General features: G+C 44.6%; 1 protein-coding gene across 3 annotated transcripts in view; it reads right to left on the reverse strand.

Annotated features, from left to right (window-relative positions):
• Nucleotides 1-205: 205 nt before the first annotated feature.
• Nucleotides 206-20,550, reverse strand: part of COLGALT2 (collagen beta(1-O)galactosyltransferase 2) — a 112,298-nt gene continuing 91,953 nt past the window's right edge. For all 3 annotated transcript variants that reach the window (XM_059412761.1, XM_059412760.1, XM_059412759.1), the window contains 6 exons: nucleotides 17,544-17,620; nucleotides 13,579-13,685; nucleotides 9,833-9,965; nucleotides 8,594-8,721; nucleotides 4,610-4,816; nucleotides 206-3,062 (listed from right to left, as the gene is read on the reverse strand). In XM_059412761.1, the coding sequence (XP_059268744.1) occupies nucleotides 2,786-3,062; nucleotides 4,610-4,816; nucleotides 8,594-8,721; nucleotides 9,833-9,965; nucleotides 13,579-13,685; nucleotides 17,544-17,620 (929 nt within the window). In that variant the 3' untranslated portion in view covers nucleotides 206-2,785. The remainder of the gene's footprint in view (nucleotides 3,063-4,609; nucleotides 4,817-8,593; nucleotides 8,722-9,832; nucleotides 9,966-13,578; nucleotides 13,686-17,543; nucleotides 17,621-20,550) is intronic.

The raw sequence follows: 20,550 nt of genomic DNA on the forward strand, positions 1-20,550 counted from the left end.
CCCTCTACCCAGCAGCCTAAAACAACTCCCATGGACAGGAAGGTCAGTGTCCACCTTTTCTTGTCCTCCATGGGGGTGAGCAGCCCTGATGGTCATCTCTGGCCTCCGACATCCTTGGTCCAGAGCACACTGGAAAGGTCCACCAGCGATGGCCATCGGCCGGTGTCGGCAGAACCAGTGAACAATCACAGTGATGAGCTTTTTTTTTTTTTTAATTTTTCACCAAGATCTCTAGAAGGCAAGTCGTTTATCACTTCCCCTCCCCGCAATGACACAGCGTGACAGACAGTGCAGGATGCTGGGATGCCGGCTCTTCTCGTGCCCCAGAGCTCCTGCAGGAGGCCCCAGGGAGCCCAAAGCAAGACCCATGAGGTGTGTCCTCTGCAGATCGTAGGTGCTCAGTCCACACTCAGTAGCACCAGCACCGCTGATGTCCTCATAGTCCAGAAGAGTCCACCTTGGATCCCTAGATCCAGAGAGCGGTCCAGATCAGGATTTCAGACCGGGGTTATCTTCCAGAGGCAAAGAGCAGGTGCCATGGCCGAGGCAAAGTCTTCTGACGCTGCCAAAGGCAAATGACTGAAGACCAGAGGGGAGGCAGGAAGAATAGCGAGGTCAAGGAACCCCGGGATTATGGGAGAGACGACTTTTTAAAAACAAACGCGGTGTGCGGAGCACAGTGTTCACAGCAAAAGAGCACTGCTTGGGATCCCAGACCCGAGCAGGCTGAAGCAAAGGCTGGGCTAACAAAGCCAGAACTTGGTTCACAGTAGACAGTCCTAATCTACAATTCTAGAATTTAAGATCAATATCTTTTAAGAACAAGAATTCATAACCCCATCAGACCAGCTGACAGCAAAAGGAAAAAAAGAATGTTCTCCATTAAACAAAACCACACAAAAGTCCACGCAATCTTTCTCCACTCCCAATCTCCCGACCACCTCCCACCCTCTTAAAAAAAAATATCGTGAAAGTCAGGCACACTGGCACGCACGCAGATTTACACAAACAAAATACAAAATAACCCAGGAAACCTTAGAGATCACCTAAGTGTTTTTCACTAGCTCCCCAGATGTTCCTTCTGTTTTTCTAGGAAAAAACAAAAAGCGTCAGGCTCTGACAGGTATGCCTAAGCATAAAGACTGAGGCCGACCGAGATCCCCTTCCTCAGCCTCCTTGCTTACTAGTCAACGTGGACTAGTATCGACAGTAAGTCAAGAATGAGGGCCAAGGCTGGTGTTCGTGGAAGGTGAGCTGCCTTGTTGTCCCGCAGCCCGGGGGCCCTCACCGGGGAACGCTAAGCCAGGTTCACGTGGCAACCTGCCCGTGGGCTCTGCTCCAAAGCGTGAAGCTCACAGAGGAGTGTGTGGGGAAGCTATTTCTGGAGGCAAAGTCTTACTGCTTGCTTGCAGGAGGACGAGCACAAACCTGAGGCAAACCATCTTGAGATATCTGAGGAACACAGATTGCGGAACTGGCAAAGAACATGTAGCCCAACACTGCACTTTCCAGAAAATCACTCTATGAGGAAAGCGGGGAGGGCATCGATCTTTCCAGGAGGCCGATTCCAAGAGTTTCCCTGGTCGTTGGCCTAAATCAGTGGAGCCGTCCACTGTTTCTGACCAAGGTCTGTCATCTGAAACGCAAAAACATTTGTTTCCAGATGGTGAGACTCTCCCACTCCACAGGCCTCCCTGAAGAGCTGGGCTGGGAAATGTGGGAGAACCAGATCGCATACTTGGGGCTCCCCGGGGCGCAATGAAAGCTTGAAAAATCTGTTTCTCAGCCTTATCTTACAGGCCTCCCCCCTACGTTTTATAGAATAAATAATTCAAAATCGAATGTAAAACTCAGGCAAGGACAGTTGCTGGCCTAAAAATGTGCTCTGCCTCTTAAGAGTGACTCATAAAAGTCACACTCACAATTCGTTCCCAGGCTCAGGCGTGGAGAGGCGCGCGAGACGTGCCGCGGCAGCACAGGGTGCCCTGGGACAGAAGACACCAGCGAGACCCCAGTCCGAACTCTTATATATTAAATTTATCTTCATAAATAGAGCATCCTAACTCAAGTGACCACAATAGAAGGCCAAAATCTGAGTTCTTGTTTTCCTCAGAGATCTACACAAACCTTCAAATGTCTACTAAACCCTACCCACATGGCAAACTTGAGGCCTCTCTAGGAGAGCTTCAGTCGCCATGATAGTCAAAGGCCAAGTTTCAGACAGACCGAAATACCCACCCCTATTGGGTAACGAGGACTGAGATGAACAGCTCACGTTGGCTCCTGAGAGAATTCCTTTAAACCAACGCCCAATTAATTTGCTTTCAAACGATTTGACCCCCCTCCCTTGCAAACATGTTACATACACAAGGTTTCAAGGTCACACCTATGATATGAAATGGGCCCATGAGACCAACGGATGTGGTCTAGTTGGCTCAGCTGCCTTGCCTGCCCGTTTGTTGACTTGACTACCTTTCTCAGGGATGAGTCTCTGGGCCATACTGTTCATCCTTAATGTAGGAAGCAGTATCATACCGATAAAGACGAAGGGCTGGGTATCTGGGTTGAGGTTTATCTTGATGGTTGCCTTAAAGCCTATCTTCTAGCCATCTTGGGAAATTTGGGTTAAGTTTCCCTCTTATCCTCCCCTGTCAAAAGTATATCCATTTTGCTCAATCACAGTAGACCACTTTGGTTAGAGGACTGTGACCACTACAAGACACTGGAGCAAACAGATGAACAGCCCATTGGAAAAATCAAGGGTGGGGAATCCCCCATGGAGACTTCATAGCTCATCCCTCGAAGGCACTGTGTCCAGGGAGGTTGGCGACGGCAGGGCCTCTGTGTTCTTGGCGTTGCGGTGGATGTGACCTTGCTTCCGGGACTTCCAGGAATGGGTCCTGTCCCAGTCAGTGGCTACTGTCTCATTGTCCCAGATGGTCGAGGTCTCCGTGTCACTCAGATACCCAGGCTGGCCCGTGTAGTGCGTGGGGTAGATGAGCAAGGGTTCCGCGGAGAAGGCCTTCAGGTCCCTGGGTTCATAATACTCCTTGTACTCAGCTCTGCAAACAAGAGGAGTACGCGTGCGTGAGTGAGGGGCTTCGACATTTAGCAAATGGTGCGGGGCAGGAAGGGCAGAGAGGCCGTGCTGGTCAGCTCTTACATTGTCATGAACATCTCTGATGATTTTTCAAGTTGTGCCCTTTGGGGAAACATTTAGTCTACAAACACAATAGAAGTTTCTTTAAAAGTTTTCAAATGATCTAAACAAACACGCAAAAAGAAAGGTTATTTCTGATGTATTTGGTTGGATTCCGCTAAAAGATGAATTTCAGGTCTCACTCTAAAAGCTAAGAATTATGCTCTGTCGGACCATCCTGAGAGATAAAGGTGATCACTCTGCAGAAGATGCCCTATTCTTGGATTAATAAATCAGTTGAAATCTGAACAGCAGTGGTGGGATAAGTCACACAGTTAGGCTTGGAGGTACGCCAACTTGGCTTTGCATCCCAGCACCCTGTGGGTGTGAAGGGGAGGATGACTCACTCCCCCTCCCCCATGCGGATTATGCGAGGTGACATCTGCTTGGCTCCTAGCTCAGTTAGTACAGTGTAGGCGTTAGCTTCCTGTCTGTCACAGGGATGATGGTGACCTCAATATTCCTGATAGGACATGGATATAAAGTCAGTGGTATCAAAGCAGGTGAGGACACCCATCTTCACCAAGGACAGGGACAAAATAAGTCAGATGCAGGACACAAATTCTTAACTAGTGAATGAAGCCCAGTTAGTAAAGAGATCACCTGGCAACCGAAAGAAGGAGCCAAGGTAGAACCTGGGCTCCTGCTCCATTAATGAATTTAGGACTCATTGATTGAGAAGCTACTATGGGTAAAGTTGGGATTAGGTTTTCAGGACATGGGGATGTGAGACTGTTCCTGCCTCAGTGGGCTCACAGGTTAGTGGGGAGACTGACAGATAACCACACATCTCCATATCCTTCAAACAACGCTAGGTCTGAATAAGGTCCTGTGTTAGGGCAACCTTGAGCGTCACCCTGACCGCCTTCTTCCATGGACACCCTGCTCAGGGGCCACCTCCCACCTCCCCCAGACTCAGACACACTGCTGTGATTGCAGGTCTCACCGTACATCACGAGGACTGCTCATGAGTCTCAATTCCCAGCCAGACTATGAGCTCTTCAGGGAGTGGGACCCCTGTCTGGCCAACAAGTACACTCAATGGACTGAAAAATAAACTGAATGCTTGAAGGTGCTCAGGAAGATGACCTTCAGTTTCACCTTCGGGTGTGTGAGTTTATGGAAATGAGAAGATCAAAAACAAGGGAGGACTGAGCACAATATGTCTGGGTAAACTACATACTGGGTTTATTCCAGAGGAAGCCCCCCCAACCCCGCTGCCAAGCCTCGGCTTCCCCAGCTCTAAAAGGGGACAGTTACTCTGGTCAGCCTTTCTGAGTCATGATTAGGGGAAGATCATTTAGGAAAGCAGCGCAGCTTTAGAAAACACCAGGCACTACTGAGAACCCGAGGAGCACGACATACGAGTGGGGTGTGCCCGCGACGGGCAGGCAGCGTGGGGAGACTCACACAGGATGCTTGTTGTACATGACTGGCAGGAACTCGTCCACTGGCAGCATCTTCCCGAAGGGATCAGCTCCAACCAGCTTCTGTGCTCCTTCCAGAGAGATGACATAGCCCAGCGTCCAGTAGGAGTAGTCGGCTTCGACCAGATTCCCCACGTTGGGCACCGCTTTCTCCGGCTCCTTCACCTGCATCCTCTTCCTGCCGATATAACTAGAAGAGAGCGGATGGAAGAGCAAAATCCCTATTTGAATATCAGACCTCTGGAAGAACAGAGCACAGGTTTTGCAGATTCTTTTGAAAGCTGGGACCCACTGTGTCTTACACCAAAAGTATCACCACAACCTGCATCCAATCACCAATGATGACTGGCACCTTCCGTGAAGGCGGCCATTTTCCTGGCCCCGTTTGCCAACATCCCAACTGCTCCTGCTCTGCGCTGTGCTCCAGCCCGGAAGTTCAACTCTAGGGAGACTAAAAGATCCCTCTGATCATTTCCCAAAGACGGTGTGGGACTTCCAGCTGTGTTTATAGATGTTGGAAGTAGACAAAAAAGGGGCAGAGGTGAGATCCTGAGGTTTCAAGTCCCTAGAGTTTCAGCCTTTGATGGTCTCCAGAAAGCTCTCCAGATGCTGGTGGTAAACACAGGACAGAAAAGGCTGTGGGGAAGACACAGTCTACAGTCTACGGTCAAAGACCTTGCAACCTAAGTGGCCCCAAGGGAGTCCTTCCTGGGGAGAAAGAGTGACTAAGCTTGCCTGGCTTTCTCTTCCTCACACACATCTAGCTCTGCCCTCACTTTGCTCTGAGAAAAGCACCCAGGCACGGCCGGTCCTTCTCCAACAGCTTCTGCAACAGAAGATATCCACTCGGCCAGTCAAGCTTTCCCACAGTCTACTCACAGACCTGTGATCCGTCACCTTTCTATGGAACCTGCTTGTTTTCCACCTGCTTGGAGCAAGCTGAGGAGGGGAGGGCCTCCTGCCTGGGGGTGAAGTTGCTTTCCTCTATTTTGCCTTAAGACACTCTCTTTCAGTATTGAATGGATTGCTCTTGTCAAGACTTCCCGGGATTCGTAGCACGTGTCGTTGCTCACCTTCTCAGGACACCGAACACAGACCCTCTCGGCCACTGTCCCTTCAGACCAAACCATCCATAATTTCTCATGGACCATTAGGGAGAAGAGAAACTCCCACTGAGCGCTGGACACGGGGCTAGAAGGCAAGGGCCCGAGTTTGTACTCAATGGGTTCGTTGAACATAGTTTAAGTTAAAATTTTAAAAATAAAACTGACGAAGTGTAAAATATTTTTTCCATTACACAAAACTGTTTTGGTAGGACTGCAGTTTATTGCAGCAGCTGAAAACTTAGCATCTAGGCTGAGATCTGTCGTAAGCATAAAATACACACTGGACGTTAAAGATGGTGGAAAAGGGTGCCCGGGCGGCGCAGCCAGTTAAGCGTCTGACTCTTGGTTTTGGCTCTGGTCATGATCTCAGGGTCCTGAGATCAAGCCCCATGTAGGCTCCATGTGGGGTGTGGAGCCTACTTGAGATTCTCTCTTGCCCTCTCCCTCTGCCTCTCTCTCTGTCTCCCTCTCATTCCCTCTAAACAAACAAAAAATGAAAAATCTTTAAAACAGACACAAAAACAAAAAGCAATGTAGACTATCTCATTAATAGTTTTAAAATATTGATTACATGTTAAAGTAATAATATTTAGCGATGTTAGGGTAAACAAAATGTATTATTAAATTCACCTAATGTATTTTTTACCATTCAAATGGGATCACTAGATATTTTCAAATAATGCATGTGGCTCCTGCCATGTTACTGTTGGACAGCACTGCCCTAGATGATTCCAATGGTTTGTTCAACTCTTCCCATTTACTATTTCTTTTGGGGGGGAGAAACATAGCATTGCAGCCATGGAGAGCTTATCAGCTTTCATGTTTTGAGCTTCAGGAACATTTTTTTGTTGTTGTTCATTTTAGAACAGAATAGGTGAGGGGTGCCTGGGTGGCTTAGTCAGTTAGGTGTCTGACTCTTGATTTCAGCTCAGGTCACGATCTCAGCATTGTGTGATCAAGCCCTGTGTTGGGCTTTGCACTCAGTGCAGAGTCTGCCTAAGATCCTATCACTTCCTCTTGCTTAGCCCTCCCCCCCCCCCCCCCCCCCTCCCCCCCCCCCCCCCCCCCCCCGGCAATGGCTTGCATCCTCTCTCTGTATCTCTCTTGGAAGGAAGGAAGAGGGGGAGGGAGGAAGGAAGGAAGGAAGGAAGGAAGGAAGAAAGAGAGAAGACAAATTTGAAACCACCATCATTCTTTAAGAGTATATAAACAATATTAATGGCATATTTTGACTTGATCAGTCTGTGAAATTTAGAAAAGATTTTTATTTTGTGTCCCTATCATTCCCTGTATCCATGTCCTTATCCAATCATTCTGCTTTCTTGGATCTGTTTTTAAGATTATTTATTTCTTTATTTATTTGTCAGAGAGAGAGAGCACAAGCAGGGGAGAAGCAGGCAGAGGGAGAAGCAGGCTCCCCACTGAGCAAGGAGCCCAACGTGGGACTCCATCCCAGGACCCTGAGATCATGACCTGAGCTGACGGCAGATGCTTAATTGACTGAGCCATCCAAGTGTCCCCAATTTGTTGGTTCTTTGTCCCAAGAAATGTACCAGCTAAACCACAGGTGGACAAGGACATGTGTCAGTCATAGGGCTCCCCAAGTTGAGTCCTCTGATTCCAAGTCTGAAGTAAAAGTTGCTTTTTCAGGTCCTGTGAGCATAAAATGACTTCTGGGCTCCATGCCCGTGAGGAGCAGCCGCAGGCGGCAGAGCTAGGGACTCAGACCGAGGTGCGGGGCCTTCTGGAGGATTACAGGAACAGACAAGGATCCTAAGGGACAGCGCAGAATCTAATCACACGGCTGACATCTGAGACGGAGCCAGTGTCTTGATATTACATAGTGCAGTGCTGATTTCTGGGTCTATTCCCCATGGGTTAGTTGAGTCACTACTAGGTTTCGTTTGGGCTCAGAATGGTAGGTTTCCTGAGAGACCAAGTATTTCACTTGGGCCCATAGCTCCGTTTCCCTCCGAGGTTGGGAGGAGCAGGGACAGCTTGCCTGCTGCAGCCACTCCAAAGGAACAGGCTCTGCTTTGATGAAATTGCCTTTGACACACAGCTGGGAAGCGTACATAATGCTCGGGAACTTTCTGCCTCACTGGAGAGAAGTACACAATGTCATTCGGTTTAAAGAGAAAGAGAGAGAGAGGGAGGGAGAGACAGAGAGAGGCGAGGAAGAGAGGGGGAGACGGGAGATGGAGAGAGAGAGAGAGGGCGGAAGGGCGCGAGGGAGCGTGAGGGGAAGAGAGAGGCCTAGGTCCCAGAGACAGCTCTCAGAGCATCAGTAAGTGTCAACTCAGAACCAGCATTGCCTTGGGAAGCCTGATTTTCCCATGACGAGCTCTAACCCTCCACCGAACCCAGCTCAGTGTTCTTACTGTTTGCACACTTCCCTTCCCAAGAGAGGCACTCTCCGGCTGACCTTCAGCCCCCAGACTGTCAGAGGCGACAGAGGAAACCTGCTCTCAAGTGTGACACAGGACTCTTGGCCTTGAATGAATGCCTCCCCCTCTCTCTTCCCACCTCCCCAGGCACTGCTACCTCACTGGGGTGGGGGGTGGGGGGTTCTGCTGCGCTTCTACACGAGCGCTCAGTCTGAAGACCCCTGACCAGCAGGCAGACTCTGGGTCTCCCAAAGAATCTCCCACAGTTTCTTTCTCAGCCCACAGAGTACACAGATCCAGAAACGGGGGGCTACCGTCCACTCACTTCCTGTTTGTGGGAACATCTGTGGAGAGAAAGTCAGGAAATGGAAGCGGGAGCTGTGTCTCCCATCAGCTGGGGAGGCGGGGCTTGCTGCCCCTTGAATAGGTCGGAATCCTCTCACTGCTCTGGGATAAGCTTGTCTTGTCACTCACATCAGTTCCCAATCCAGCTGAGCCCGGTCAACGTCATCCATCAGCTTCATCAGCTTCTTCTTGAACTGATGCTCGAAGCGCACGTCATCTTCAATAACCAGGGTCTTCTCCAGCTCTCGGTCGATCACCTGTAGAGGTCATCAGTGGGAAGAGATCTCATGAGAAGTCCAGTGCCTATTTTTTATTAAGGTAAATATATATTAAAATGTCGAGAAGACAGAAGCAGAGTAGGTAATAGCTCATTACTGGAATCTAAGCAAATGCCATCAGAGGTAAACTGGATAAATAAACTGGGGTCTGCTTTCCCCAGTGAGGATGTACGATTTATAATCAAATGCGATATTATAAGATGAACCCCCCAACTGTGGTCCTGGGAGGATGTACCTCAACACCCTGCGGTTCCATTCGTATAAATGGAAGTACAAAAGCAGACAAAACTATTTTGGGCTGTTAGAAGTCAAGACGGTGATTACCCTTGGGGACTGTTTCCCTAGAAGGAAATATGGAAGATGTGCTTTTGGGGTGCTGGTAACCTGTTTCTTGACCAGGGTGCTGGCTGACATGGCTGTATTGTTATCCCATTTGTGAAATTTCATTGGCCTATATTTTACGATCTATTTAATTTTGTATTTATCTATTACATTTCACTTAAAGTTTAAAGAAAAAAAAAGATTGGCATAGACTGGGTCATTCAAAGAGGGAAGGCATTCAAGGGGCCCTTCTTTAGGGACTTTCTCTTTTCTTGAGGGAACTGACCCTTAATCAGGAGGCCCACACTCACATACCTCCCTCCAAGCCATGAGTTCATGTCCTGTCTTTGCCACTTCTTATATAGACAAGATATTTAATTATTTTCTCTTGGATAAAATGGGCCCATGTGTCTTGATTGACTTCATATGATTTCTGTGTGCCTTCTTGTACGAAATCATTTAATAAATGATGGCATGCTAGATACACACAATACAAGGCATTCCTACGACGGACAAGGATACACCAAAAGGAGTCTGGCCTCTTGAACATGCGTGTCTTCCCCTGTCATCATCCCAAGTGGCAACAGGGCCCCTTCTCCTTGTTTGTCACTTGCCTTGTGTCAGAGGGAGACACGAGGCAACAGAAACTTCCAAGTGTACTTCCAGAACAGAATGGGTCCACTTTATATCTGGCCCTAATTCACCTACAAAGTCCCACTTTCCTTCTTCCTCATTACACAATTGCCTGTCTAAATCAAGCACTATTTACCTCTTTCCAGACAGAGTAGTGGCTGAGAAAGCAGCCGATTTCACCCCTGGTGAGAGGCCTAGAGGAGTAGGGATCTCGATACCCGGGCAGCATTTCAATATTCAGGGCCTTCAGCTGGCTGGTGTTGAGTGCTCTGCGTGACAGAGAACATGGCTGAAAATTAACAGTTGAGATATCCCCACTACAGAAGCCAGAAAGAGAGAGTTCTGGATGTTCCTCAGAACATCTGGATGTTCCTATCCCATCATTCCTCAGGGAAGGATACAATGATGTCTTATACCTGGTATATCCCTCACAATTGCCAACAAAGTTCTAAGTATCACCATTTTTTTGACAGTTTGAAAAGGTATTTTCCTAAGGAAGGACAAGTGGCTAATCGCATTAAATACTGGAGGGGATGACAGGAAGAACTGTGAACATGTGCGTGTCCTTTCTTTGGACCTAATTTTCTTTTTTAACTTAAGAACAAAAAGAGACAATCTTGTGAGCAGAAAGAGAAGTGACTCACTACATATAAAGTATTCGCAACAAGATTAATAGCTGATTCTCAGAAACCATGGAGGCCAGAAGGCAGGAAGCCAACATATTCAAAGTGCTACTTGAGAAAGACTGTCAACCCAAAATTCTATATCTGGTCAGACTATCCTTCAAAAATAAAGGAGAAATTACATTATTTCCACATAAGCAAAAGCTGAGGGTTTGTCACTAGCAGATCTGCTCTACAAGAAATGCCAAAGGGAGTTCTAAGGCTGCTATGAAAGGAAATTAGAGAGCAACCTAAATCCATATTAAAGAAATAAAGAGCACAGAGTCATGTAACCACATAGGGTAAATATAAATGACAGTTTAATGTTTTTCACTGATAAATCTTTTTTTCTCTTTAAATTTTCTGATTTAAATTATAGCTGCATAAAGCAAAAATGGTAAGGCTCTGTTATAAGGCTTTTAATATAGAAAGAAGTCATTTGTTTGACAACAATAGAACAAAGGACGGTGAAAAGAATGAAGCAGTATGGAAGCTAAGCTTCTGTAGACCACTGAAATTCAGTTGTTTTTTTAATCAAGATATAATTGACTTATTATATTAGTGTCAGGTATACACCATAATGACTTGATATTTGTGCATACTATGAAATGATCACCACACTAAGTTTAGTTAATGTCCATCCCCTCACCTAGTGACAAAATTTTTTCTTATGATGACAATTTTTAAGATCTACTCTCTTAGCAACATTCATACATATGCAATGCATATTGTTAGCTATGGTCACCATGTGGTACATGACAGCCCCAAGACTTATCTATTTCACAACTGGAAGTTTGTACATTTCCATCCCTTTCACCCATGTTACCCACCTTCCAACCCTGCCTCTGGTAATCACCTCTGTCCTCTGTATCTGTGAATATGGGTTTTTTTTCTCTTTAGATTCCACATATAAATGAGACCATATGGTATCTGTCTTTTTCTGTCTGATTTATTTCACTTAGCATAAGGTCCTCAAAAGCCATCTTTGTTCTTACAAATGGCAGGACTTCGTTAATGGACGAATAATATTTTCTTGTATATATTTACATACTCCACACCTTTCTAATCCATTCATCCACTGATAGAACTCTTAGGTTCCTTTTGTAAATAATGTTGCAATGAACATGGGGATACATATATGGGTTGGTTTTTTTTTTTCCTAGGTTGATTTTTCATTTTCTTTGAATAAATACCCCAAAGTGGAGCTGCTGGGTCATACGGTATTTCTATTTTTAATTTTTTGAGGAACCTCCGTACTGTTTCCCATAGTGGCTGCACCCGTTTGCATTCCTACCAACAATACATTAGTGTTCCCTTCTTGTTACATCTTTGTCAACACTTGCTATTTCTCGTCTTTTTGATAATGGCCATTCTAACAAGTATGAGGTGATATCTCATTGTGGTTCTGATTTGCATTCCCCTGATAATTAGTGATGTTGAGTACCTTTTAATGTACCTGTTGATAACCAGCATGTCTTCTTTAGAAAAATGTCTACTTAGAACCTTTGCCCATTTTTGAAATAAAGTTATTTGGGTTTTTTGTTTATACTATTGAGTTATATGAGTCTTTATATATTGTGGAAATTAATGCCTTATCAGGTATATGATTTGCAAATATTTTCTCCTATTAGGTAGGTTGCCTTTTCATTTTGTAGATAATTACTATATTTACTATATAGTAATTACTTACTTTATAGTAATTACTAATTTACGATATAGTCCCACTTGTTTATTTTTGCTTTTGGGGTCAAATCCAAAAAAAAAAAAAAAAAAAATTGGCACAACTAATGTGAGGACCTTAGCCCCTATGTTTTCTTCTAGGAAGTTTGCATCAATATAAACTAGATTGCTGTACATTGAAATGTTAATTGTAATCTCCATGGCAGTCACTGAGAAAATAACTAAAAATATATATAGTAAAAGAAACAAGAGAATTAAAATGGTAGAGTAGAAGGTATCTTTTTAACACAAGAAGGCAATAACGAGGAACAGAATGTCAAAAATTTCATAGTATTGTATCTCCGACAAGAGACTTGAATGAGGAACAAATAAAGAACTCTCATAATTCAACTCACTTCCCTTGGTCCACGTGGCCTATAAATAAAATTTGGGCTCTTAAGTATTTGAAGAAGTGGTTCCCCAACTCCAGTGCACCAAAGAACAGGGCTGCCAGATTTAGCAAGAAAAACATGGAACATCCAGTCAAATTTAAATCCCACATAAACAATGAGTAATTTCTTAGTGTAAGTAAGCCCATGCAATGTTTGGGACAAATTTAACTGAGTGTCCTATATTTTATATTTTAACTGAGTGGCAACCTTACCTAAGAATCAACCTTACCTAAGAATTTGAGGCTTCTTAAATACAGATTCCCAGTCCTAGCCCTAGAGATCAGGATTCAGCAGCTATAGGCAGGGACCCAGGAATCTGCTTAACCCTGGAGACTCTGACATGGGTGTCCAGGCCACATTTTGAGAAACTAATTAAATTCTCCCACAGTCATAAGACACTTCACAATAGCTTCTAGCCATATTCCTTAGAGCCATTCGTATTCCAAATTACATAAAACATGGAACTGCAGGTTTTGCAAAAATCGACGCCTTGAAATAAAGTGTCAAGTAAAAGGGCAAAGGAAAATGAGATAATAAACAACAGCCATAGCAAAACTCTTGAAGGAATTCAACCAAGTTCCCTCTGTGAATTTCCTGCCATATTCTTGGGAAACGTGATCAACCCAGGCAGGCTCTGGCAAGGTCTCACGCAACAGGACATACAGATCATTGTGCATGTTCCCGCATTTATTCTCCTCCCCATTTACTCGCCTCAGGTGCCCCAGGTTTGGCAACTTTGGTCTAAATCAGGCTCTGAATGCAACTCGAAATGCATTCCTTCCAATATATTATATGAAGCTGGAAACCACCACAACCATTGTGAAAACCCCCAGAGAAAGGGGGAAATCACTTCCATTGCAAGCCTTCAGCATAATGAAGACCAGAGTTCGCTGGATGATGACTGGATTGCAGGCCTACTCTACCTGGTGAAATTAATTTAAATGCTGCTCTCATTCACAACGCTTTTCCCAAAGTAGACTGCGTGTGGCGGTTAGAACAGCATGTCTTCTAATGACTCTAGATTCCTCCCGCCGAGCACTAACCCTCTGTCAGAGAGGGCACCTTCCCACTCCAACCACAACTGCAATTCAAGAAAAAACCCAACCCACTTTCCATCCACAGCCTCGACAATCTTGACCTCAATCTCTTGCTCGTACAGGGTGCGTAACATCCGGTCCCGCCTGTCCTTTCTGCGCTTGAGGTTGATCATGAAAATCTAACACAGGGAGGAAAAAGGAAAAGAAACACAGATTATTCAAGTCTTCCTTTAGGCTGTTTGAAAAGTTAAGTAAATGTAAGGACCAAAGTTAGTTAGAAGAAAGAGTGGGAAAAAAAAAAAAAAAGGAAGACCGTGGCGAAGATCTGTTTACATTTCATATCAAGTCAAATGATATTAATCCAAACAGAATGACTTTCAAAATTGAACCACCTGCAGTGACTTCACCCTCTCTTTGTTTCTCTGATGCCTGTTGGTGGACAGGTTTGCCCTGTTCTTGAGATAGGAAAGTTCACAAAGTTACTCTTGAGGAGACCAAGCATGAATTAAACCCCAAACAGAAGACTCAGAGGTAGGAGGCAGTCGGGCATGTGGTCAGACTTATTAGCAGCCCCAAGTCCACATCCTGACTGTTATTTACTAAGTATTTTCCTTGGCCCAGTTCCCAGGCCTCAGTTTCCTCATCTGTGTAACTGGGATGATCCTGGTCCTATCTCACGGGTTCTCAATATTAGCTATTCTTCGATCTCATATCCATTGTAATAAATTTCAAGTCATTCGAAGAATGAGAAAAATCTAGTCTTAACACATTCCTTGCATTTCCAAAGGATTCAAACAGAATTATCAAGATCGTAATGTTGGGAGATTCTTTGCCAGAATTATTCAACTCCCCTAGAGACAAGGGGATTTTTTGGAAAGAAGTAAAGAGAAGGGGCTCTACTCTTAAAGGCAGCCCTTTGAGGGAACAGAGAAATGGAAAGGCGTCATCTCCACATCATACTCGTCCGTGAAGTCTCCAAAAATATGCTTCCAGGTTCCTTTCCCATGAGGGCTGGGTTCATCTGTGGCCTCTCATCTTAGCCCCTATGTTCCTGATGGCTGCCTGAAATACATACATACCATGAAACCACAGCAGGGAATTATGGGTAGCAAGATGGTCCTGACTATTCTCAGATTTAAGGAGCCATGGAAATACCTGAAGACTCATGAATGCTCTTATAGGTAAATATGTGTATTCCCAAGGTCTTTTTGCTACAAACAATGACAAACTCACTCTGAACATTAAACTAGGCCTCTAAGAGTAGGAGATTTCAGCTGCCGGCAAGAAATATTGATGACATGTAGTCTGTAGCATAGAAAAGGAGACCGTACAGGAATAAGTGGGATGGCACTGGCTTCATCCTGACTTAACGACCCAGATCACTTTGAGGAAGACATTGGATGCTTCACGGTCCAGTTCCCTTGTTTGTAAAAGGGAGAGTTGAACCACCTCACCTCACAAGAACAACACAGATTAAAATGCCTATGCTATGTGGTTTAGACAAAGCTTGCTTTATGTCAAGCCCAGAACAAAAAAGAAACTAGGTCTTGTAACCAGCCTGGGTACTGGGGCTGAAGATTTGGTTCACTTATTCTGAGTATAACCATCAATATGTTCTATGTTTTACTGGATCAAAAGCTACACTAAAATTTCAACCCATCCTTCCAAAATATTCTCACTTCCATCCATTTATATAGCTCTGGGCCAGGAAACTGATGGGAGAACAAGATGTCCTCTTTAAAGAAATTATCCTCTGATTTAGGGCAAAGTAAATTTGGGGCATCATGATTTCATTACTTCTCTGATGACCTAACTGAGTTGATTTCATTACTTCTCTTGATTACTTAACTGAGTATTTATTTTTAACATAATTTCTGTGGTGACTCTACTTGCCTTGTAACTTGGGACCTTGTAACTTAATGGTTGTGTTCTTTTACATTTCATGTTCTTCCTGTTTAGGATCACAGTGTGATGGGCCATGTTTCATCCCACAATTTTAAAAGATACGGAAAGGAAGGGGCATTTCCTCCCGTGTGTGCATGGAGCTGCCCGAGGTCACTCCAGGAGAACAAAAACAAACCCGAACAAAAAAATGAACAGAAATACAACAAAAAGTCCCCTCACACCAGAGCCCTCTAGTCTGGGAAGACTTTAGTAAATAATAATTCAGTCCCAGCTTTTGCCAGGACAAGCGCAGTAAAAATTGTAGCCATGAACGAGAAACACAGATGGCTTGCTCATACTTTGTGGATAGCAAACAGAGAAAGAACCACAGAGCCAAATGCAGCCCAGACACCACCACCAAGGTCATGGAGTACTCGGAGAATGAAAAAAGCCCATGAAAATCCCCCTTCTCCACCATGTTATCTCTGTTCTTACACCCGCAGCACCTCCTAGAGTTGGCATTTTCCAAAGACTTCCAGCAGGGACCCAGTCCTTACAGCCCCGTCCAAATGGAAGACCAGAGCTAGAAGATCCCAGTTTTGTCCCATTTGATTTCCCTTGGCTTGCTCCTCTGAGGAATGTGTTTATTTAATTAACTAATTTATTTTTAGAGGAATGTGTCTAAATAGAAAAATGAATCTATGTAGAGACACCTGGGTCCTTTCACCTGGAGAACGGAGGGCTGACGAGGGTTGCCGGGAAGGACAGCTCTAGTGAGACGTGGAAGCTGGTCCAGTGCGTGATGGCGACCAGATCTCTCTGCAGCCCCGATTGTTTTAAAAAATTATTTGCACTTTATTCTAATTCCTCTCTCCCACATTAAAATCATCTCTTCTCATTCTACCCTCCATGGAAACAGCATCATAGCTGCTAACTCTTTCCATTTAATATTCAGGAAATATTCTTTCCCATTCCTGAAGCCCAGATTCACGACAATTTTATACAAGAATTACCAGTGTTCCTCCCAGCAGCTTTTAGATGGCTGTACCTGGGGACATGTGTGACCCAGCAAAGAGCGATAAACAAGGCTTTTTCTTTGACTGGAGCGATGGTGGGAACGCACAGCACAAAGCCAGGCCTACAACCATATCCAGAATCCATGGAAAAATTCTATCTCAGTTTGTGGATTCCTGAGGCACTGTCCTACCCTCTAGATCACCAAAGGCTTGAATATGATCTGCAGCTACATGACCGAAGGGATCCACAAAGGATTCTGTGACTTGGGAGTCACACTTTGGGTACTCCCAAGTAGCTGTAGTGTGTGTTACCAAGAGAGGTATCTCTTTATACTCCTGCTTCCTTCTTCATGCGATCAAAACTGTACAATAAATATGGCCCTTGGGGTGTTATGAAGTTCTTACCCACTAAAAGGAGGAATTTCACAATAAGTTTCTTTTTTTCTCTTTTTCCTTTCCCTCTCAGTCCTGCCTTCAACCTTTTTCCATGGAAGAATAGCACAGAGAAAACAAAACACAGACTGTGCCAGAATGGTTTCTATGCACTCAGAATAAAGCTAAGGTCCTTGAATACTTAAAACATTATCCTCTTTACCCTTGAATCTTGATAGAAAGGTTCACAAAATATAGCGGTATCTGCTCCTAGAAAATATAAAATTTGCTCTTGATTAAATAGTAACTTCTTTCCAACCCAATGACTAATTCATTTTCACCATGATGCTCCTTTTTAAAAAAAGTTTTTTTGTTTGAGTATCGCTGACACACAATATTACATTAGTTTCAGGTGCATGTGATTCTCTTTTTTCATCTTTTATCTTTATTTGTTTATTTTTTTTATTATTTTAAGTAGGCTCCGCACCCAGCGTGAGGCTTGAACTCATGACTTCTTGAGTCCAAGAGTTGCATACTACACTGACTGACCTGGCCAGGCACCCCCAAATGCTCCTTTTTTAAGATGAGCAAGCTGAGACACGTCACAAACTGAGAGGTTTTCCCAAGACCTTGGTGCCTTTTCAACCACCAAGCCAGTTTCGCTGGCTCTCAGATGTAGGATCTGGCTTGCCCTCCAATACAAACATGTAAGCATGCCACATACATGCACATACGTGCACATGCACACACAGACACCTTTCCTACCTCATCGAATCCCATCTTGTCTGGATATTTAGGGACAACTGAAACAAACTGTGAGGGTTCCATTGGAGGACCGTCAACTGGAAGACACAAGAAACACACAGAGGGCTTTGTTAGTGAAAGGCTCAGGGAAGAGGATTCCATCCACACACCTGGTGTCTGGGAACACAGTCTGGATGTCCGGGCTGGGGATAACTGCCTGGCAGTTCTCCGGGACTGAGTGGCTACACAAGAACCCTGATGGCCAGGGTTTCCAGAATACTTGTTCATATGCAGACTGCAATATTCACTCCATTTCCCTTAAGACTTATTTTCAGAGGAGATGACAGTCAGTCTAGGGTAATGGTTAAGAGTGAAGGCCCTGGAGTCAGATGGTCTGGGTCCAAACTTTGCTCTGTGAAGATCTGGAAGAGTTAAGTGACCTCTCCAAGCTTGTCTCCTCATGTGTAAAATCAGGATGATAAAAGTATATCTCTCGTATGGGCTATGGTAAGCGCTGTGAAGTGTGTAAACCTGGCGATTCATAGACCTGTACCCTTGGGGCTATTAATACATTATATTTTAATAAAATTTTTTTTAAAAAAGTGTATCTCTTAGGGTGTTGTGAAATTTAAGTGAGACCTGCACACAAAGCACTCACCACAGTAAAATGGACACTGGAAAAACTCAGTAGCTTTTCAGCTGTTACTCAATGTGGCTCATAATGAAAGACCTCAAAAGTAGGCCAGACTTCTTCTAAATAATGCTTTCTCTGTATATTTTCAAGGGGACTAGTCTAGGACTATTTTTATCCCATTCAGGCAGGTTTAGCTACAGGTATGCAAAAGGTCCTTTATTTTAACAGAAACTTGCCTTTGAGGGCCAGCCCACATCCCAAAACTTGGCACAGGGCTAACAGGTAAATTTCCAGGTAGGGGGACACTGCATCTTAAGTAATACAAGATTCTCTTATTTCATACTCCAAAAAAAGTTTTCTTTACAAACTATACATTTGAAAGTTCAGAGGCCATGTTGAGTGGGGAGTCTGGAAAGGTTTTGAGGATTTGGGGAATTGCAAATCCAAAGTACTCCTTTGGTTTTCCTTAAAGGGGTAATACAAAGAACACCCGGTGAGAGCTGGTCACTTGGGTGGCTTGAGGAACTGCCGGTGGCGGCCATCACTACTGCTCAGTAGTCGCCATCTCCTCCACTCCAGGCAGATGAGAAGAATCACTTCCTCACACTTGAAGTTGGTCATGGGCTCATGAATCTCTACTTCTCAGCTCTCCAAGCCCTCCTTCCACCCTGCCCCAGCCCACCACAACGGTCACAGTAGCAGATGTTGATAAAGGAGAAGCCACACACATTGGAAGCAGCCTAGAATCATGTGCCAGCATCTGGAGGACAGGTGCCCAGAAGGACGCGAGGACCACTGCGGACTTTGTGTTGCAAGAAATAGGCCATTGCTGTAGGAAGCCAATGGGATTTTTGTCACTATTTGATACCCCAGCATAACTTCTTCATCCTTCTGACTGAGATACTGTCCGAAGAGTATTATTTGTTTAATGTATCCTTCCCTGGGGTATTAAAGAGAAACCACGACATCCAGTTTCACTTATGATCGAATGATGTGAAGTTCTAGAAGGTAGTGAGACGGGTTTCCTCAGTCCAACACAAGAACTGGTCTTATTCCTTCAAGCTTGACCCCTATGGTGACATTTTTGTGAATACACAGTGCCTGTGTTTCTGTTTCCATTAGAAGCTCAGAATATTTTGTTCCTTTCTGCTCCACCCCACTCCTCATTAATTGTTTTTAAATCAACAAATATTGTTGGAGGAGCCACCATGTACAGAGTTAGGCTTTGAGAGAAAAGAACTTAGCATACAAACTCCTTCTTGTTCATAATGTTGTTGGAGGGGCTGCCTGGCTCTTCCTCCTTGTGTCTTGCAGTTGGGAGGGGGTTACATTTTGAGTTCCCCTTTTCACGCTGTTGGTCTCTGTTTGGCACTCACATGGCCTGCGTGGCTTTAACAATTCATCCAAAGAGACTGCTTTTAGCCACTTTGCTTCCATCAAACATGGGCAGTCATTGCAATCATAGGACAAGTGTCCCCCACAAGTCACAAGTGGTTGGCTTCTGAAAGCTACCATTGAGCAAAAATATGAGAAATATGTCTGGGTTTTGTCCCCAAAGACTGAGCAAAGCCACGGGGAAAGACAGGGAATGATAAAGTTAGAACTAAGAAATTAACTGTGCAAGAAGAAGAGATGTGTCTTTGCCTCATCAGAGTTGAAGGTTAGGTATATCCCAGCTTTGGTTTGGGGTCATTTCTGACTCCATCATTCATAATTTGAATCCCTCTCTAGACATAGCCCCTCACTGTGCCATACCAACTGAGACAATATGCTTCATTGGCTCCTGGATAGTTTCAAGACCTAAGAATAATAATCACAGTCATTATGATAGAGATCTTATTAACTACTGAACTCTGGGCTACACTCTTGACGTATATAGTCACAGTTATTTAATTTTCACAAGTCCCTATTTTTACAGATAAGGAAATAAAGGCTTCAACAACTTGCCCAAGGTCACTGATAGAGCTGGTATTTGAACCTAAGTCTGCCTCCTAAACCCTTTACCCCCACTCGGCTTGCCCCCGAAGCTGGTCCTTCGTAGTCACTGGCATCAAGCTGTGTTGGCAAGTGGGCTGAATTCACAGCTCAGCTAGCCAAGTCTTTCTCCTGGGTGACCATTTTTTCTGTAGTCTACACTGGACACACACCATCCAGCAGCATACAATGCTCCAGCCCAGTCATGCCCCCCCATCAAAATATTTGAGAGATCATGTTTGTACCAAATCCTAACTAAATCATAATCATTTAATCATAAACCTAAAGTTGTCCTGAACTTCTTTGACTGCTGTAGTCACCACCCTAGCTCAGATTCTCATTCACCATGATTGGGCTATTTTTTAAATTTAATTAATTAATTTACTTCTTTTAGAGAGGGAGAGAGCATGAGCTGCTGGG

The sequence above is a fragment of the Mustela nigripes genome, chromosome 10, assembly GCF_022355385.1.
Source record: "Mustela nigripes isolate SB6536 chromosome 10, MUSNIG.SB6536, whole genome shotgun sequence".
Taxonomy (NCBI): domain Eukaryota; kingdom Metazoa; phylum Chordata; class Mammalia; order Carnivora; family Mustelidae; genus Mustela; species Mustela nigripes.